We start from the raw sequence: 13,183 nt of genomic DNA on the forward strand, positions 1-13,183 counted from the left end.
CATCTTAAAAAGGGAAAGGAGTGCCTGGGTCACCCATCCAACGGCACTGCCTTTGGAGAATACCTACATATGGAAAGCTTCTGGCAAGTTCTTAATGCTCTAACTGATCAGTGTTCTAGATCAGAAGGTTCTTGCAACAGCAAGAACTGAACAAAACATAAAGGATAGAACTTTCCTAATCTTACTCCAATTTGAAGAAATGATTATTGTAAAGACAGCATTTATTAACCGGAATTGAAGACCATCTTTTCAGTGAGTCACTTGCCATCCCCCCCCATAAATCTCAAACAAAACCCAACAAGGGGAGAGGAGAACTCCTTAGAATGTCTGTCACTTTCTGTGTGTGGTTGATGGCATGCACATAACACATGGACTGTTCACTTTAGTCCTGTTTATGGTAAATCTATACTTGCCCCAGATTATTTGGGAAAGGTTTGAGGAAGCCAAAGCTGATAACTAGGAAAAACAGACAATGAATCTTTGATAGCTGGATGGTGAAGACTAACCTTCAGATCCCCTCTTCCAGTCAGTCCTCATTAACCTTCTGAAATACATGGATGTACTTTTTTGTATGTTAGAATTGCACATTCATTTCCACTTGTTTTTATTTAGGAGAGACTTAAGAAATCCCTATTCATGATTGTGAGTATTACTGTTTGGCTAAAAGTGTTCAAAGTAGTAATTTTTCCTTTAACTTGACTTTGTCACCACTAATGGTCGTTGACCCACCAAGTGCTATTTAGAATAACTGATGCTTAAAGGTTTCAAAGTAGCAGCCGTGTTAGTCTGTATCTGCAGAAAGAACAGGAGTACTTGTGGCACCTTAGAGATGCATCTGAAGAAGTGAGCTGAAGCCCACGAAAGCTTATGCTGAAATAAATTTGTTAGTCTCTAAGGTGCCACAGATTTATTTCAGCATAAGCTTTCGTGGGCTTCAGCTCACTTCTTCAGATGCATCTCTAAGGTGCCACAAGTACTCCTGTTCTTGATGCTTAAAGGTAGATTTAAACATGGGAGTAATTCCCTTCTGATTTGTTGCTTGAGAGCAAACCAGGATTTCACTTGTTAATGTTGAACATTAAAACCCAGGGACTTTATTTGTGTATTAATCCTGCAGTGAAGTAACCAAAGTCAATATTCTTACATCCGCTGCTTCTGTGTAATAGATGTCAACAGGATTCTGAAGTCCCTGCAGGAGCCAACAATAGGAGGAACTGTCTAGTGATGTAAATGGCACTCTTTCAAATAGATCTGAATCTAGGGAACCCACTGCTTAGTTAAGCATGATTTGGCTCTATGTATTATGGTGGAAATCTGAGAGAGGACATGTCTGTGGCTTCCTTCTGTCCAGTTCAGGGCAACTGCACCTGTATTTCCCCTCCTCTGTTGCCTCTCAAGTGGAGATACACCTTTCTCTGCCTTTCTCACTGGGATATTTCCAGGCTGAACAGTTCCATGCCTACAATGTAGTGGCCTCAGCACAGATAGGTTACCCAAGGACACCCTGCTTGCTTGCTCTTCGGAGATGATTAATAGGTGTAATGCTACAGTTAAGGTACCGCACAGCACATCCTATGCAAGCCTAGTTTCTTCTTAAGGTAAAAAGCATTACAGAGCAAACCATAATAAAAATCTACAGGTATGCTAATAAGATTACCAGAATTAACCCCAATCCTAACATGGATTCTGGCAGGAACAGTCCTTCAGCACCCCTCCCTTCTTCCCCCTCCTCCCCCCAAAAAGGGGGATTCCTTGAGATTACCAGTTCATCACAACTTCAGCTTAGAACAAGCACCTAGTCCTTCCAACCCAACCCTAAGGATTTGGGGGTGGGGGCTGTGGACCAGGGGGTCTGTCCACTTGCTGGATCAAGAAGGAGGACCTAAATCTATTTAAAACCAGGCTATTTAGCCATAACCTATTTCTGTGTTTGGTCCTGGAGAATCCAGTCTGAACTGATTTAGGCAAACCTTTTCAGGGAGGTGACTTCTCTGGAGACTGTTAGGACCAGAGTGAATTTGCCTAGTCACCCCATGTTGTTCTGTTTACTCTTCCCATGGAAAAACCTACAATTCCAGTCACTCATGCAACCCTACTGTGTCAAGTGTCCTGTTTTTGTCTGGACTTTCCAGTCAAAAAGGGGACCTGGCAGTGTCCGGTCAGATGTACTAATCAGACACCAAAAGTCCACTCACCGTGGTTTGGGGAGGCCCTGGGTCATCAACCCACACCAGCCCCTGCACAGCCAGGGCTGCCTCCTATCTGCATCTCAGAGGCAGGCAGGCATCTCCATGTGAGGCTTTAGCTCCTATACCAGTCCTGGAGCAGAGGGTGCCCAGCTGGTTGGGTGAGGGAGGTGGAGAGGATCGAGTGATGGGGAAGGAGGGGGCAGGGCCTGGGGTGAAGAGGTAGAGTGGTGGTATCTGGTTTTTAGAAATTAGAAAGTTGGCAACCCTAAATACATAGTTGAATTTTTAATACTAATTCAATAAGGTATAAATTACTTTCTTAATTCCATAAGGTTTGTTCAGAAAATTACAGGATATTGTCAGTCTCTCACCATATAGGAGCATTTAGAAGGTGGGGTTTGCCCCTCCCTCCATGGAAAGAGCATGGGTCCAGCCCCAAACTTTGTGTATCCACTAGTAGGACAACACTACTGTTTCTAGAGTCCACCGCCATTCCACATTCACTGGAGTATTGCAGCTTTTGTCAACTGTTGTACCAAAATTCCTATGACCTAGCGACCTCTTGATCTCTCTGGCAGAGGGTGCATAGAGTTTTATAGGCCTTCTCTGGGTTGGATATATACCTAATTCACTAAAAAGTAACATGTGAGGTCTCTGAGAACCAGTATCCCACCGGTGGCCATAATGACTGCAAAGTGTATGTACAGATAATATTTAAGGAGTTATGTTTATACTGAAAATATGTTCTGGTTACCTGTTTTCTTTCAAATAGGAGGCAAATGACACTTATCTTGCTGTCTGGCCATGAGTATTGGGCATTTTATATCTCCCAATGGATGCCTGTTTGCCTACTGAGCCAAATGCTAATCGGAGATTGGGAAATCTGTAAATTTCCCTTTCAGGAAGAAATGAACAGCAGGAGGGGATCCTCTTTGAGTAAAGACCATGAATTATTGGGGTATAACTGTGGATGCAGAGGTACCACCTCAGTGAGGGATTGAGAGTGTAAATTATGTGTTTTGTCTTATGAACGGAGGGGCCTTAGCCAAACCTGGCTGTAAAACACAGGAAGGACTTTAGGTGCATTGCTCTAGAAGACATGAAAGTATCTAGTTAAGTAAGTCTAGGCTCTAGAATGCATGCTATGATTTTATTTGATATGTAGCTCTTTGTTTCCAACTTTCCATCACTGGAATCTCTCTAATTTGTTAAATAAACTCTATGCTTGTTTTCACTATAACAACATCCAGTGCTGTGTGTTAAGTGGAGTAGTGATCTGAGGTGTAACTAGTAAGCTGGAGCATACTGCTTCTTTGGAATAGTGTGAATCTGTGACTAGCAATTGTCCAATGGAGCAGGAGTTAGCATCTCCTTGGAGTGTCCCATGGGGCTTGAGGGTTAGAGTGCTTGTTCCACTCAGTAGAAAGAGAGTGGGACCTGCATAGGCCTAAAGGGGAGTGCTTGTATTGCCCCTGGCCAGTAGAGTCAGAGAACTGACCCACGGTAGGCACAGACAGGGCTTTCTTCTGCAAGGGCAGGTGGTAGTGATGTGCCTTGCTAGTCTACATACTGCCAGGAAGCATCAAAATCCCTCTTTCCCCATAAAGAGGGATGTGTGGGGGGTGTATTTCCTCTGACTGGAAGTAAGCAAGGAGTGCAGAACAGGTGACACAGCATGGGGTGCCACCAGGGCCGGCTCCAGGGTTTTTGCCGCCCCAAGCGGCGGGGGGAAAAAAAAGCCGCACTCGGCAGCAGCTCCACTGCGCTGCTTTCTTCTTCGGCGGCAGGTACTTTTCTCCGCCCCCCCCCCCCCCGACATGCCGCCCCAAGCACCTGCTTGCTGGGCTGGTGCCTGGAGCCGGCCCTGGGTGCCACCAACTTTTAATGGAGTTGGCTTGCCTCCTGGGGAGGGGGTGGGAGATGAAAGCCAAAATGACGTGCATGGTCTTCTCCCTGATGGTACTGCCATATGGGGGCCTGGCCCTATGAAGGGTACTACACGGGGAGGCAGTATCACAGAGGTTGCTGACCTCCTCTCACAGGAGGGGACTCTCCATGCATGGCTCGAAGAAGGCATTCCCTCAACCCAATAGACAATAACGTGAGAGAGGCTGCAAGAAACCGAGGTGGCAAGACTGTTTAATGGTTAAAATGCAGGCCTGGCATTTGGGAGGTCTCTCTCCCTGCTGTTTGAGTTCTGTGGGAGTGTTGGTCAGGTCTCTCTAATTACAAAATTAAGCTATTGCCCTCTTAGCTCACAAGGGTGCCAAGGCTGAATCCTTTGTCGGCAAAACAGTTTCATCTCTGATGGAAGTGGCTTTTGCAGAGTAGCGTTCTGATGATAAAAGGAAAATCTTCCTTTTTCATAAAGTGATTCTTTTTTGGAGAACTGTTTGGTTTGTGAAAACTGCAGTGCAGATCTTGCCACCCCCTGAAACTTACTTTAAATGGCAATGCCTCAGAAATGTTTCAAGCTCCTGAAGAGGCTTTTACAGGGGGCTGAATAAATAACTGGCAAGTGTCCTTTCTAGCTGAAGCCTGGAATCCACTCTGGTAATTGCAATATAAACTGTTAAACTCGAAAAGAAAAACAAGCAAAAAAAGCAGATGTTTCTTTATCAGTCTGAAAGGTCAACAGTTCTCCCGGAAAGAGGGGCGAGCAAAGCACCTCTGACTTCGTGTCAATCAACATGACAAGATTAAAATGCAATGCAATTAATCTCACTTGCATTCATTTAATTCCCCCTCCCTGGTTAATTACTGGGACATTGATTTAGACCTGGGAAGGGAATTCTCTCTCCCTGCTTTGCATCAAACTATCAGTTTTGTTTGTATTTTAACCACAGTATGATGAAAGCTTTTTAAAGGTAAGTTGAGTGTAAGATGGTAGCACAAGATAGAGAAAAGACAGTGGTGGATGGGTGGAACTGGCATTGTCAATGTAGAGCACTTTTGGGAATGGAGGCTCAAAATGTTAGTGGGAAGGGGATTAGAATGAGTTGAGCTATTTCCTGCCTATATTTTCCTCTTTTACCACTAATCTGTGGGCTCCAAAACCAAATACTGCTGCCTCTGTATTGCTGGCTATACTGCAGATTATTTCAGATGATCACCAAGTGTACTGGAACAATTGGTATAGTGGGGGTGCTGAGAGCCATTGAACCAATCTGTAAACCCTGTATATGATATCTACTTCAAGCCAGGGGGTGCAGCAGCCCCCCCAGCACCCTTAATTCAAGCACCTGTGATGACAACATGAATGTGCCCCCCCTTCTGAAATACTAAACTGCTTTGCTGCAAACTATGAGGATCGAAAGGGTGTGCACATTCCAACAGGGGCTGGATTGGGCCCTAAAGAGAGACTGTTTCAGCTACCACTTGACTGCATCTGTCTGCTTCACATGCAAAATCTACTTAATGCTACACACAACAGCACAGCCACTTGAATTTAGGGAGACAGGATGTAATTTCCAAAGTCAGAATCTGGTTTGAACATGCATGTTAACAGCATGGCAGTGTAGTGCACCTGCCCCAACTGTTAATCATGAATTGGGTCTAAGTCCTGAAACTGAAGTCATGAGACTTAAGGCAGTTCTGGTTTCTCAGCCTTCACAGCGCACTTGTCGTCGTCTTTCCAAGCTATTCTCTGCAACAGTGAGGGCTTGAAACATTTCTCCCCACCCCCATGAGAGCTGACGTTCTTATGGAGACCCGAGGAGCTGGAGCTTTACCCCCCCACCACCCCAATATTGCAAGACTTATGAGAGTTGGGAACGCTGATGTGCTTCTGTGACTGTAGCATGGGATGAAGTTGGGACATTAGTGATCTATTCTGCTCTCTGCCACAGACTTCCTCTGTAATCCTGGGCAAATTACTTAGTTTCTGTGCCTCTTAACTCCTTTTGAAGAAGGTGAACTTACTCCCTTTTTGTGTAACGAACTTTTGAGATTTATAGATGAAAATGGCAAGACCCTTTGTAGGCAGTGTCGTTTTACTTTTTTTTTACTTTGTTTTTGGGAAAAAAAAAATATGGCAAGACCCTATGTGCTCTACTTCAAGCTTTAGGTAGTCTGTGGGGCATGAGCCTGAGTTCAGTTGTATCTTCAGGCTTTTATTGAACTATGGATATAGTACAGTATTCCTTTTACTAAAATAAGTAGTTCTTGAATTCTTCATACTGGCTCATAGATTTTTCAGTGTGCCAGAGTCTTGCACTGATGGTGGATAGCTGCTCTGTAGATGTTTTGGGCTGGATGAGTTGAGGAGGGGACCTGGAGGTTTTGACAGTTAGGTAGTGCAAAGTTTATTCCTTTGACATCTGGAAAGGTGTGAAGAGATTTTTGGCTCCCGGGAAGCTCTTGAGCAAGGGTTCTCAAACTGGGGGTTGGCTACCCTCTGGGGGTAGCCAGGTTATTACATTGGGGGAGAGGGGTTGCAAGTTGTCAACCTCCACTCCAATCCCCTCTTTGCCTCCAGCATTTATAATGTGTGTGTGTGTGTGTGTGTGTGTGTGTGTGTGTGTGTGTGTGTGTGTGTGTGTGTGTGTTGTTTATAAGTGGAGTTGCACTCAGAAGCTTGCATGTGAAAGGGGTCACCAGTAAAAAAAGGTTTGAGAACCACTGCTCTTGAGGCTTCAGGTTGTAGGGTGGTGATCTAAGCTGTGGTAGCAGGGCTGGGTGGGTTCTGAAACATTAATCCATATGGGGTCGGAATTCCAGAACCTCAAGGAGTTAAGCACCCAAATCCCATTTGATTTACAACAAGAGCCAGGCACTCAGGTCCCCTTAAACTCATTTGACAATCCAAGTCTCTAGCTCCCAGTTCTTGACCCAAGCAAGCCCTGATAGTGCTGGCTTCTCCACAGTTCCAGGGGAAGGTGGAATACTTTGCACTATGTGGGCAATCTCAGGGGAGCAGAGTTGGTACTTCTCTTCTGCTAAAAAATCATGGCTAATCTGAAAGGAAATCCCCTCTTAATCAATGACCAACTTCAACATAACTTTATACAAGCTTTTAAAAGACAAGACATCTCAGTTCTGGACTTCTTTCCCTCTTTCAGCTTGCTGGAGACGAATATCGCAGCAGACATGACCCCAGGTTCAAAGGCTAGTGGGGCTGCCAGTGATACCAAAAACATTGACCTGGTCTGAGGAGGGCGGGGGGGGGGGGGGGGGGGGGGGAAGCTAGAGCTGCTGAGTTGTCACTACATATTTTAAAAATTTTATTAAGATGATAAAAAAAATAGTGAAAAGAGTTTGAGCATAGAAGTTTCTAGTTATCAGGGAATAACATACAGATTATGTCTGATTGTAATCATGTGGCTTGTGATCACTTGTGATCCCACAGTGAATGAAAACAGTTTATGAATGCAGCATATTGATATAAATGCAAACTACAGTTGCAGAAGTGATACTGTGGAGCATATTGCTGATTTTTCAGAGAGGCTATTTGAGAGGAAACCTCATCAGAGTTCAGGGTTTATAGTCCGTGTATTTCAATTGTTTTAGAAAAGCCAGTGTTTAGAACCTCCCCTGTAGTTATCTGTTAGACATCCAGTATGACAGACCAAGATTCATGGTTTTATTGCTGGTTATCAGTTGCTTGCAGAGTTTTTCTCCCTTTTGAGGTTGAAGCAACAGGAAGGGTTCCAATATTTGTTTTAAATTTTGACCTTTTGTTGGGACAATAAAAAGGCTAACGATTTCACAGCCACAAGTGATCTCCCAAGAGCAGTGAAACTGACCAGTTTGATGAAAGCTGAAGTTTTTTTAACTTTCAAACACTCCAGGATCCATTTGTTTTCCTGCAACAAACGAGTCTCTCAGATGGCTGAGGCCTTTACAACCCCATTCCCCAATGCCTCATGAAGGATTCATTTTCCGCCTCAGTGGCTTCCAAACCTTAACCTGTCCTTGCATTTATTATTACACTTTTTGGCTTTAAAGTGCAATACTTCCTTTCATTTGTTATATGGAGCTCTTCTACTGCTGGCTATGCCTTCCTGCAGCACTCTGCTCAAAGTGCAGGTTTCTCTAGTTGGGAAGAGGTGCAAAAAATGTAGGCTGAATATCAAGAATAGTGACCTTTTATTAGTTTCTGGAAATCCCATTGCCTGAGATGCTAATATTGTGATGGTACTTTTACAGTAACCAAAGGTGTGCTGTGCTGGGTACTTTCTAGCTGTTAAATGAAGACAGGGCACCTTTCCCAGAGCGCTTACTCTAGACATGCCTCAGTGAATGGTAACAAACCGCAAGGAGAAGAAGGGCTAAAGAAGAAATGAGATCATTTAGTTACTCAGTTTAGGCATGTGTAGATCTTGGAAGTTCAGTTAAACAGTTGGGTTTTTTCTAACCTCTTTCTTTACTCCTAACATATGTGACTATCTGAACTGTGTTGTGGTACAGTTTGTATAAAAGCTGCTACGCTTAATGAAATAAAATGGGGGAGGGTTTACTAGCAAATAGCACTGGAGCATATGCTATAGGGAACATGCCAGCATTGAGTGAGGGGGTGGACAAGCTGATTTAATAGGTCTCTTCCATTCCTTACTTACACAATTCATAATGGCACAGTGGTCAGAAGCTAACAGTTAGCATTTGAAGTGACTTAAGCTGCTTTTGACACTTCTAAATTCATTAGCCTGTCATGTGGAAGAAACACTTATGAGGCAACTCTGAAATGTAGAAACGTAAAATCTGCTGCCACTTGGGACTTAGCAGTTGTCACTGTTGCAGGGATGGCTATTCAGAACTTCATGGCATGGCAGACAGATCTCTGATCCTCTTGCTTCAGAGACACAGGCTCCTTACCTGCTTTAGCAAAAGTGGAATAATTCTGTTTCTAGCCATTGGAGAGCAATGGCGCACTCCTTCTTGTGTGGTACAGTATTGTGCACTTATCTAAAAGGCACAATAGCTGATGCTTGTAAAGCACCTTTGAGAGCTGAAGTGAGGTACATGAATGCAACATATATTAAATCCCAAAGTTTTATATTTAGAAGTGCAAGGATTTGTAGCCAAGTAATAAACTGCCAGTGCTGAAGAGCTGAATATGCAACTGTAACATTGTCCTGCTGTGTGCCCGACTACCAAAAGACTGACCGCATGGTGGCCTCTTTGGGGGGCTGGGGTCTCTTTTGTTACAAATTTCATGAAACTTTTAAAGATAAGCCCATGTTCCCTTATGCTTCTACACTGTGCTGCAGTAAGAAGCTAAGCAGTGGTATGGCTTTGCCTTGAAAAGCTAGTACAGCTCCCTTTCCACTTCATTGCATTAGGCCTAGTTATACCCTTGTTCTAGACTAAACAATTGCTTTCCCTACTTTGTGGTTTTTTGACACTATTTGCTGGCAATCAGATACACAACTTGGTCCCTGAAGAGGGTATTTAGTTCAGTATCTCCTCATAAATCTGTCCAATCCAACCTTAGTATAACCACCCTCAATTTCCCATGATGCTTGTTTGCTTCATAAACCATAACCCAGAAGGGATATAACTTGGCTTAAAATATTTTGGGGAGAAACTTTCCAAGCTGAACTATATACATTTATGCAGCATAACTTTTGTGCATAACACAATTCCACTGATGTAAGCGCAAGATTTCTGCACTAGGAAAGAGCAGGAATAAACTAGTAAATAAGACCATGGTGGGTAACTGAGTGTGGTGTGAACAGTAAACAGGAAGGGAATACTACTCTGGGGTGTGGGGAATGAGTGCTCTCCATCGTCTCAGGGCTGGGGGAGGAGGAGCTCAAACTTCCTTCACAGCCAGAGTGGCTCTGGTAGTTGATATACATCCAGGTGTTTGCATGGTGCCCATTGCAATACTGTGAATGTCCTTGGAGCACAGACTAATAATGACAATATAAGACCAGCCTATAAGTGAGTGTACTTACTGAATTCATACTTGCATGGGCTGTTGGAAAAGAAACTACCAACTTTTGGTTCTTGTAATCTTGATTGCTTATCCCTTGGGTAAATTTGGCCTGGCAGTTGCTCTGGGACAATCTGAAGTGTTGGTTTAGGTCACAAGAACTGAATATGAAGAGCACCTTGGTGAATGTATTTGCTCCCTATTACAGGTCAATATACTGACTTTGACACACCAGTTTGTCAGAGATCTGTCTTGAAGGGCAGAGGCAGGTTTGAAAGAGAACTGTACTCTGCCTTGCACAGCTTCAGTTGCCAGCTGAATTCTGATTCTAGGAACTATATAGCTCTATATGAAGCAGGAGGAGGTACTTGACTTTTTTTCAGAGTCTGAACTTAGAGTGTAGACAGTTGAAAAATGCATCTTGTTTGATCTGGCAGTGAAGGCTGGAGAAAAAGCAGGATCTAAGCTTAGAGTCACGCTTCTGACTTCAACTTTTCAAATCAAATTCTTGCCTTCTGTAACAATCACTTTGGATCAGGGTGGAAAATAAAGTTCCTGTTTTTACAGTTTGAGAATTCTTTGGATTCTGGAGGTGTAGGTAGAAGGCCAGATGAATTAGTCTAATATGGGGGCACTGTGGACTTTAGCAAAAAGGAGCTTGACTATTAAAACCAATCCCACTGCCAATCTGCTACATTCCTGACAGCTGCTGCTTATTCTCTATTGTCAAATTCACAATGACTTGCTTGAAACTGAACAGTGAGATGATCATATGCATCCTGGGCTTCTCAGACTCATCTGTTGCTTGTTACAGCTAAAGCCTGGCTTGTCAGTTGGCCTTCAGTTCTCCTTGTTTAGATTTGCAGTCTATGAAAGTGAAAATTTGTCACATGTGTATATACAGTATGTCAAGGCATTCCCTTCATGACTAGGATCAAGGTACTTACTGGGTTGATGGGAGTAGTAGATCTGGAACAAATAGAATTTCTGATATTTAACTCAAAGGGGAAATCTAACAACATTGCTGTCCCCAAATGAGGGAGGGATGCCCATGACTCCTTTCTGCCTCTCAAACCTAAACAAATCACAATGGGGTGGTAGATGTTAAGTTCCGAGATGACTTCACACATACTGATGTGCCAGGGAAAAAGGCTTGGATTGGTATGATTCATGTTTCCAGTCAGGCCACACATGTTGGCTCTTGTTGATCTTAATAGGCTGCCAGTTGCGAAAAGCTCAAATAATTCATTGTAAAGAACTTCTTGTGTCACGCTTGTGGTGTCTGGGAACTTGGCATGTGCTGTTGTCACAGTTGAGATCAACCAAGGAGTTCTTACATGTGTTCCTTAGATTTGAATGTGTACTGTGGGGGTGGGTTGTCTTATTTGGGCAAGGGACTTCCAATCTGAACTTGTTTCCTCTAATAGTCAAAGCAAGGTCTCTTCTTTTAAAGCCCAGGACAAGGCCCATCTGTGACTCGTAGGTTATTAGCCTGGTTTAGAAGGCAAGTTTTGAATGCCCTGGAGCAGCTTTTTGTTCTAGAAATGCTTATTAGGCTATGCTACCCAGAATCCTTAGCAGGAAGTATGGCTTAGTGGTAATATATCATAGTCCTCATGATCAGCTGAGCAGAGGACTAATGCAAAGTGTTCAGGAAATATTGGCATATTATTTGAGTCTTACAGTATTGTCAATCCCAAATACTTAAATCATGAGATTGGTTTAAAATACATTTTGGGTGTCTACTTTCTGATTTCTGACCCTTTAGAAGGCATGGGTTCAAGCTTCTGTTCATAATCAAGGGCTAGAAGGTAGCTTTTCATTTTTTTTAAGAGAGCTGAGATTTGTACATATTGTAACTCTGACTGGGGTTTTTAACACTAAATATTGTAAGACTCATGATGTTCAGCTCTAACTTTCAGAATTGCACAGGATTCAGTCAAGCACTAATTGTGTATGGAGCTGGGTGGTTTTGGTTTGCAAGTGGTCAGCATGAACCATTGTTTGGTTTCCTTTCCCATGGGCTTGTACGTTTATGGGTGGAGTATATGTATAAACTCCAGAACTCAAAGCAAGTCAGTCAAGTCTGTCAAATTTCCCTTGGCTTTGTAAACAGTGCAAAGTTGGGGGCTGAAGTCTGAGCTCCTGCTTTAGATTTAAGTTTATGTAATCACTGTAGTATCCGCTTCAGTCTGAAAATACGAGGACCTGGATCAATACATTAAGTGTTGCATGTAGTACTGAGCATGCTAGGTTCCCTAAATAAAGAATAAAAGCTGCATGTGTTCAAGGCAAAACCTCTGGGTACAAAAACCAATGATGCTATCTTCCTTCAACGAGCTGTGAGTTGAAGCACAGTCTACTGTTCTGATTCCAGCTATTGCAAGAAGGGAAAGGCTGGGGTTGGTCTTAAAGTGCCTAGGAAACCCAAATTGCCACAAGCTCCTTCCATTACAGATCAGATCAAGGGGCTCGAGGGACCTTCACTTCCCCCAACCCCACAGATTGCCAAAGATTATAGACTAATTCTAATGCTGGCTGTGTTTGGACAGCTCCCATCTCTTCTGTTGTGGAGAAAGTTAACTACTATGGATGAGTTCAGATGGGCTCTATATGCTTTAAACTTGATCAATTATGCACTCTACCAATTTGTTGGTAGGAGTTGTGAATACTCAAATGTAACACCTTTTTTTTTTTCTTTAATGGGAGTTAAGAACTTCACCCACTTGGTGCATACTGCTTCAAAGAGAAGATAGATAAATGGACTACTGTGGTATGGAGCTGCTAGTAAACCTGGGATAAATTTCAAGGTTATCTGGGATTCCAGAGGAGCAGAGTCAAAACTTTGTGTTCAAGAAATCTAAAATGGCTACAAGCATCCTGCAAAAGAAGGTAAACCTCTCTCCATTGAAAGACTACAGGATTCCTGTCTAACTCTGGGTGGCAGGGGGTTATGAAAAATGCAAGAATTCCTACATCTCTTCTCCCCACCTGAGACCAGGAGAGAATATTAACTGCAGCCAAGAAAGTGGTCTGTTCTATAACCATGAAATGCTGTATCTTCTTTCCAGACTTTAGTCTAAAATTTTTATTGAGGGGAAAAACCTTCATTTTCATC

The 13,183-nt window shown here is 43.2% G+C and overlaps 1 protein-coding gene across 6 annotated transcripts in view; it reads left to right on the plus strand.

Moving 5' to 3' along the window:
- The window catches only part of SMOC1 (SPARC related modular calcium binding 1), a 206,074-nt gene that overhangs the window by 10,856 nt on the left and 182,035 nt on the right, over positions 1–13,183 (plus strand). For 4 of the 6 annotated variants that reach the window (XM_065592953.1, XM_065592950.1, XM_065592959.1 and 1 more), the window contains exon 2: positions 12,780–12,957. The exons of the other annotated variants lie outside the window; for them this stretch is intronic. In XM_065592953.1, the coding sequence (XP_065449025.1) occupies positions 12,931–12,957 (27 nt within the window). In that variant the 5' untranslated portion in view covers positions 12,780–12,930. The remainder of the gene's footprint in view (positions 1–12,779; positions 12,958–13,183) is intronic. 6 annotated transcript variants of the gene reach the window in all.

The sequence above is a fragment of the Chrysemys picta genome, chromosome 4 (genome assembly GCF_011386835.1).
Source record: "Chrysemys picta bellii isolate R12L10 chromosome 4, ASM1138683v2, whole genome shotgun sequence".
Lineage (NCBI taxonomy): Eukaryota > Metazoa > Chordata > Testudines > Emydidae > Chrysemys > Chrysemys picta.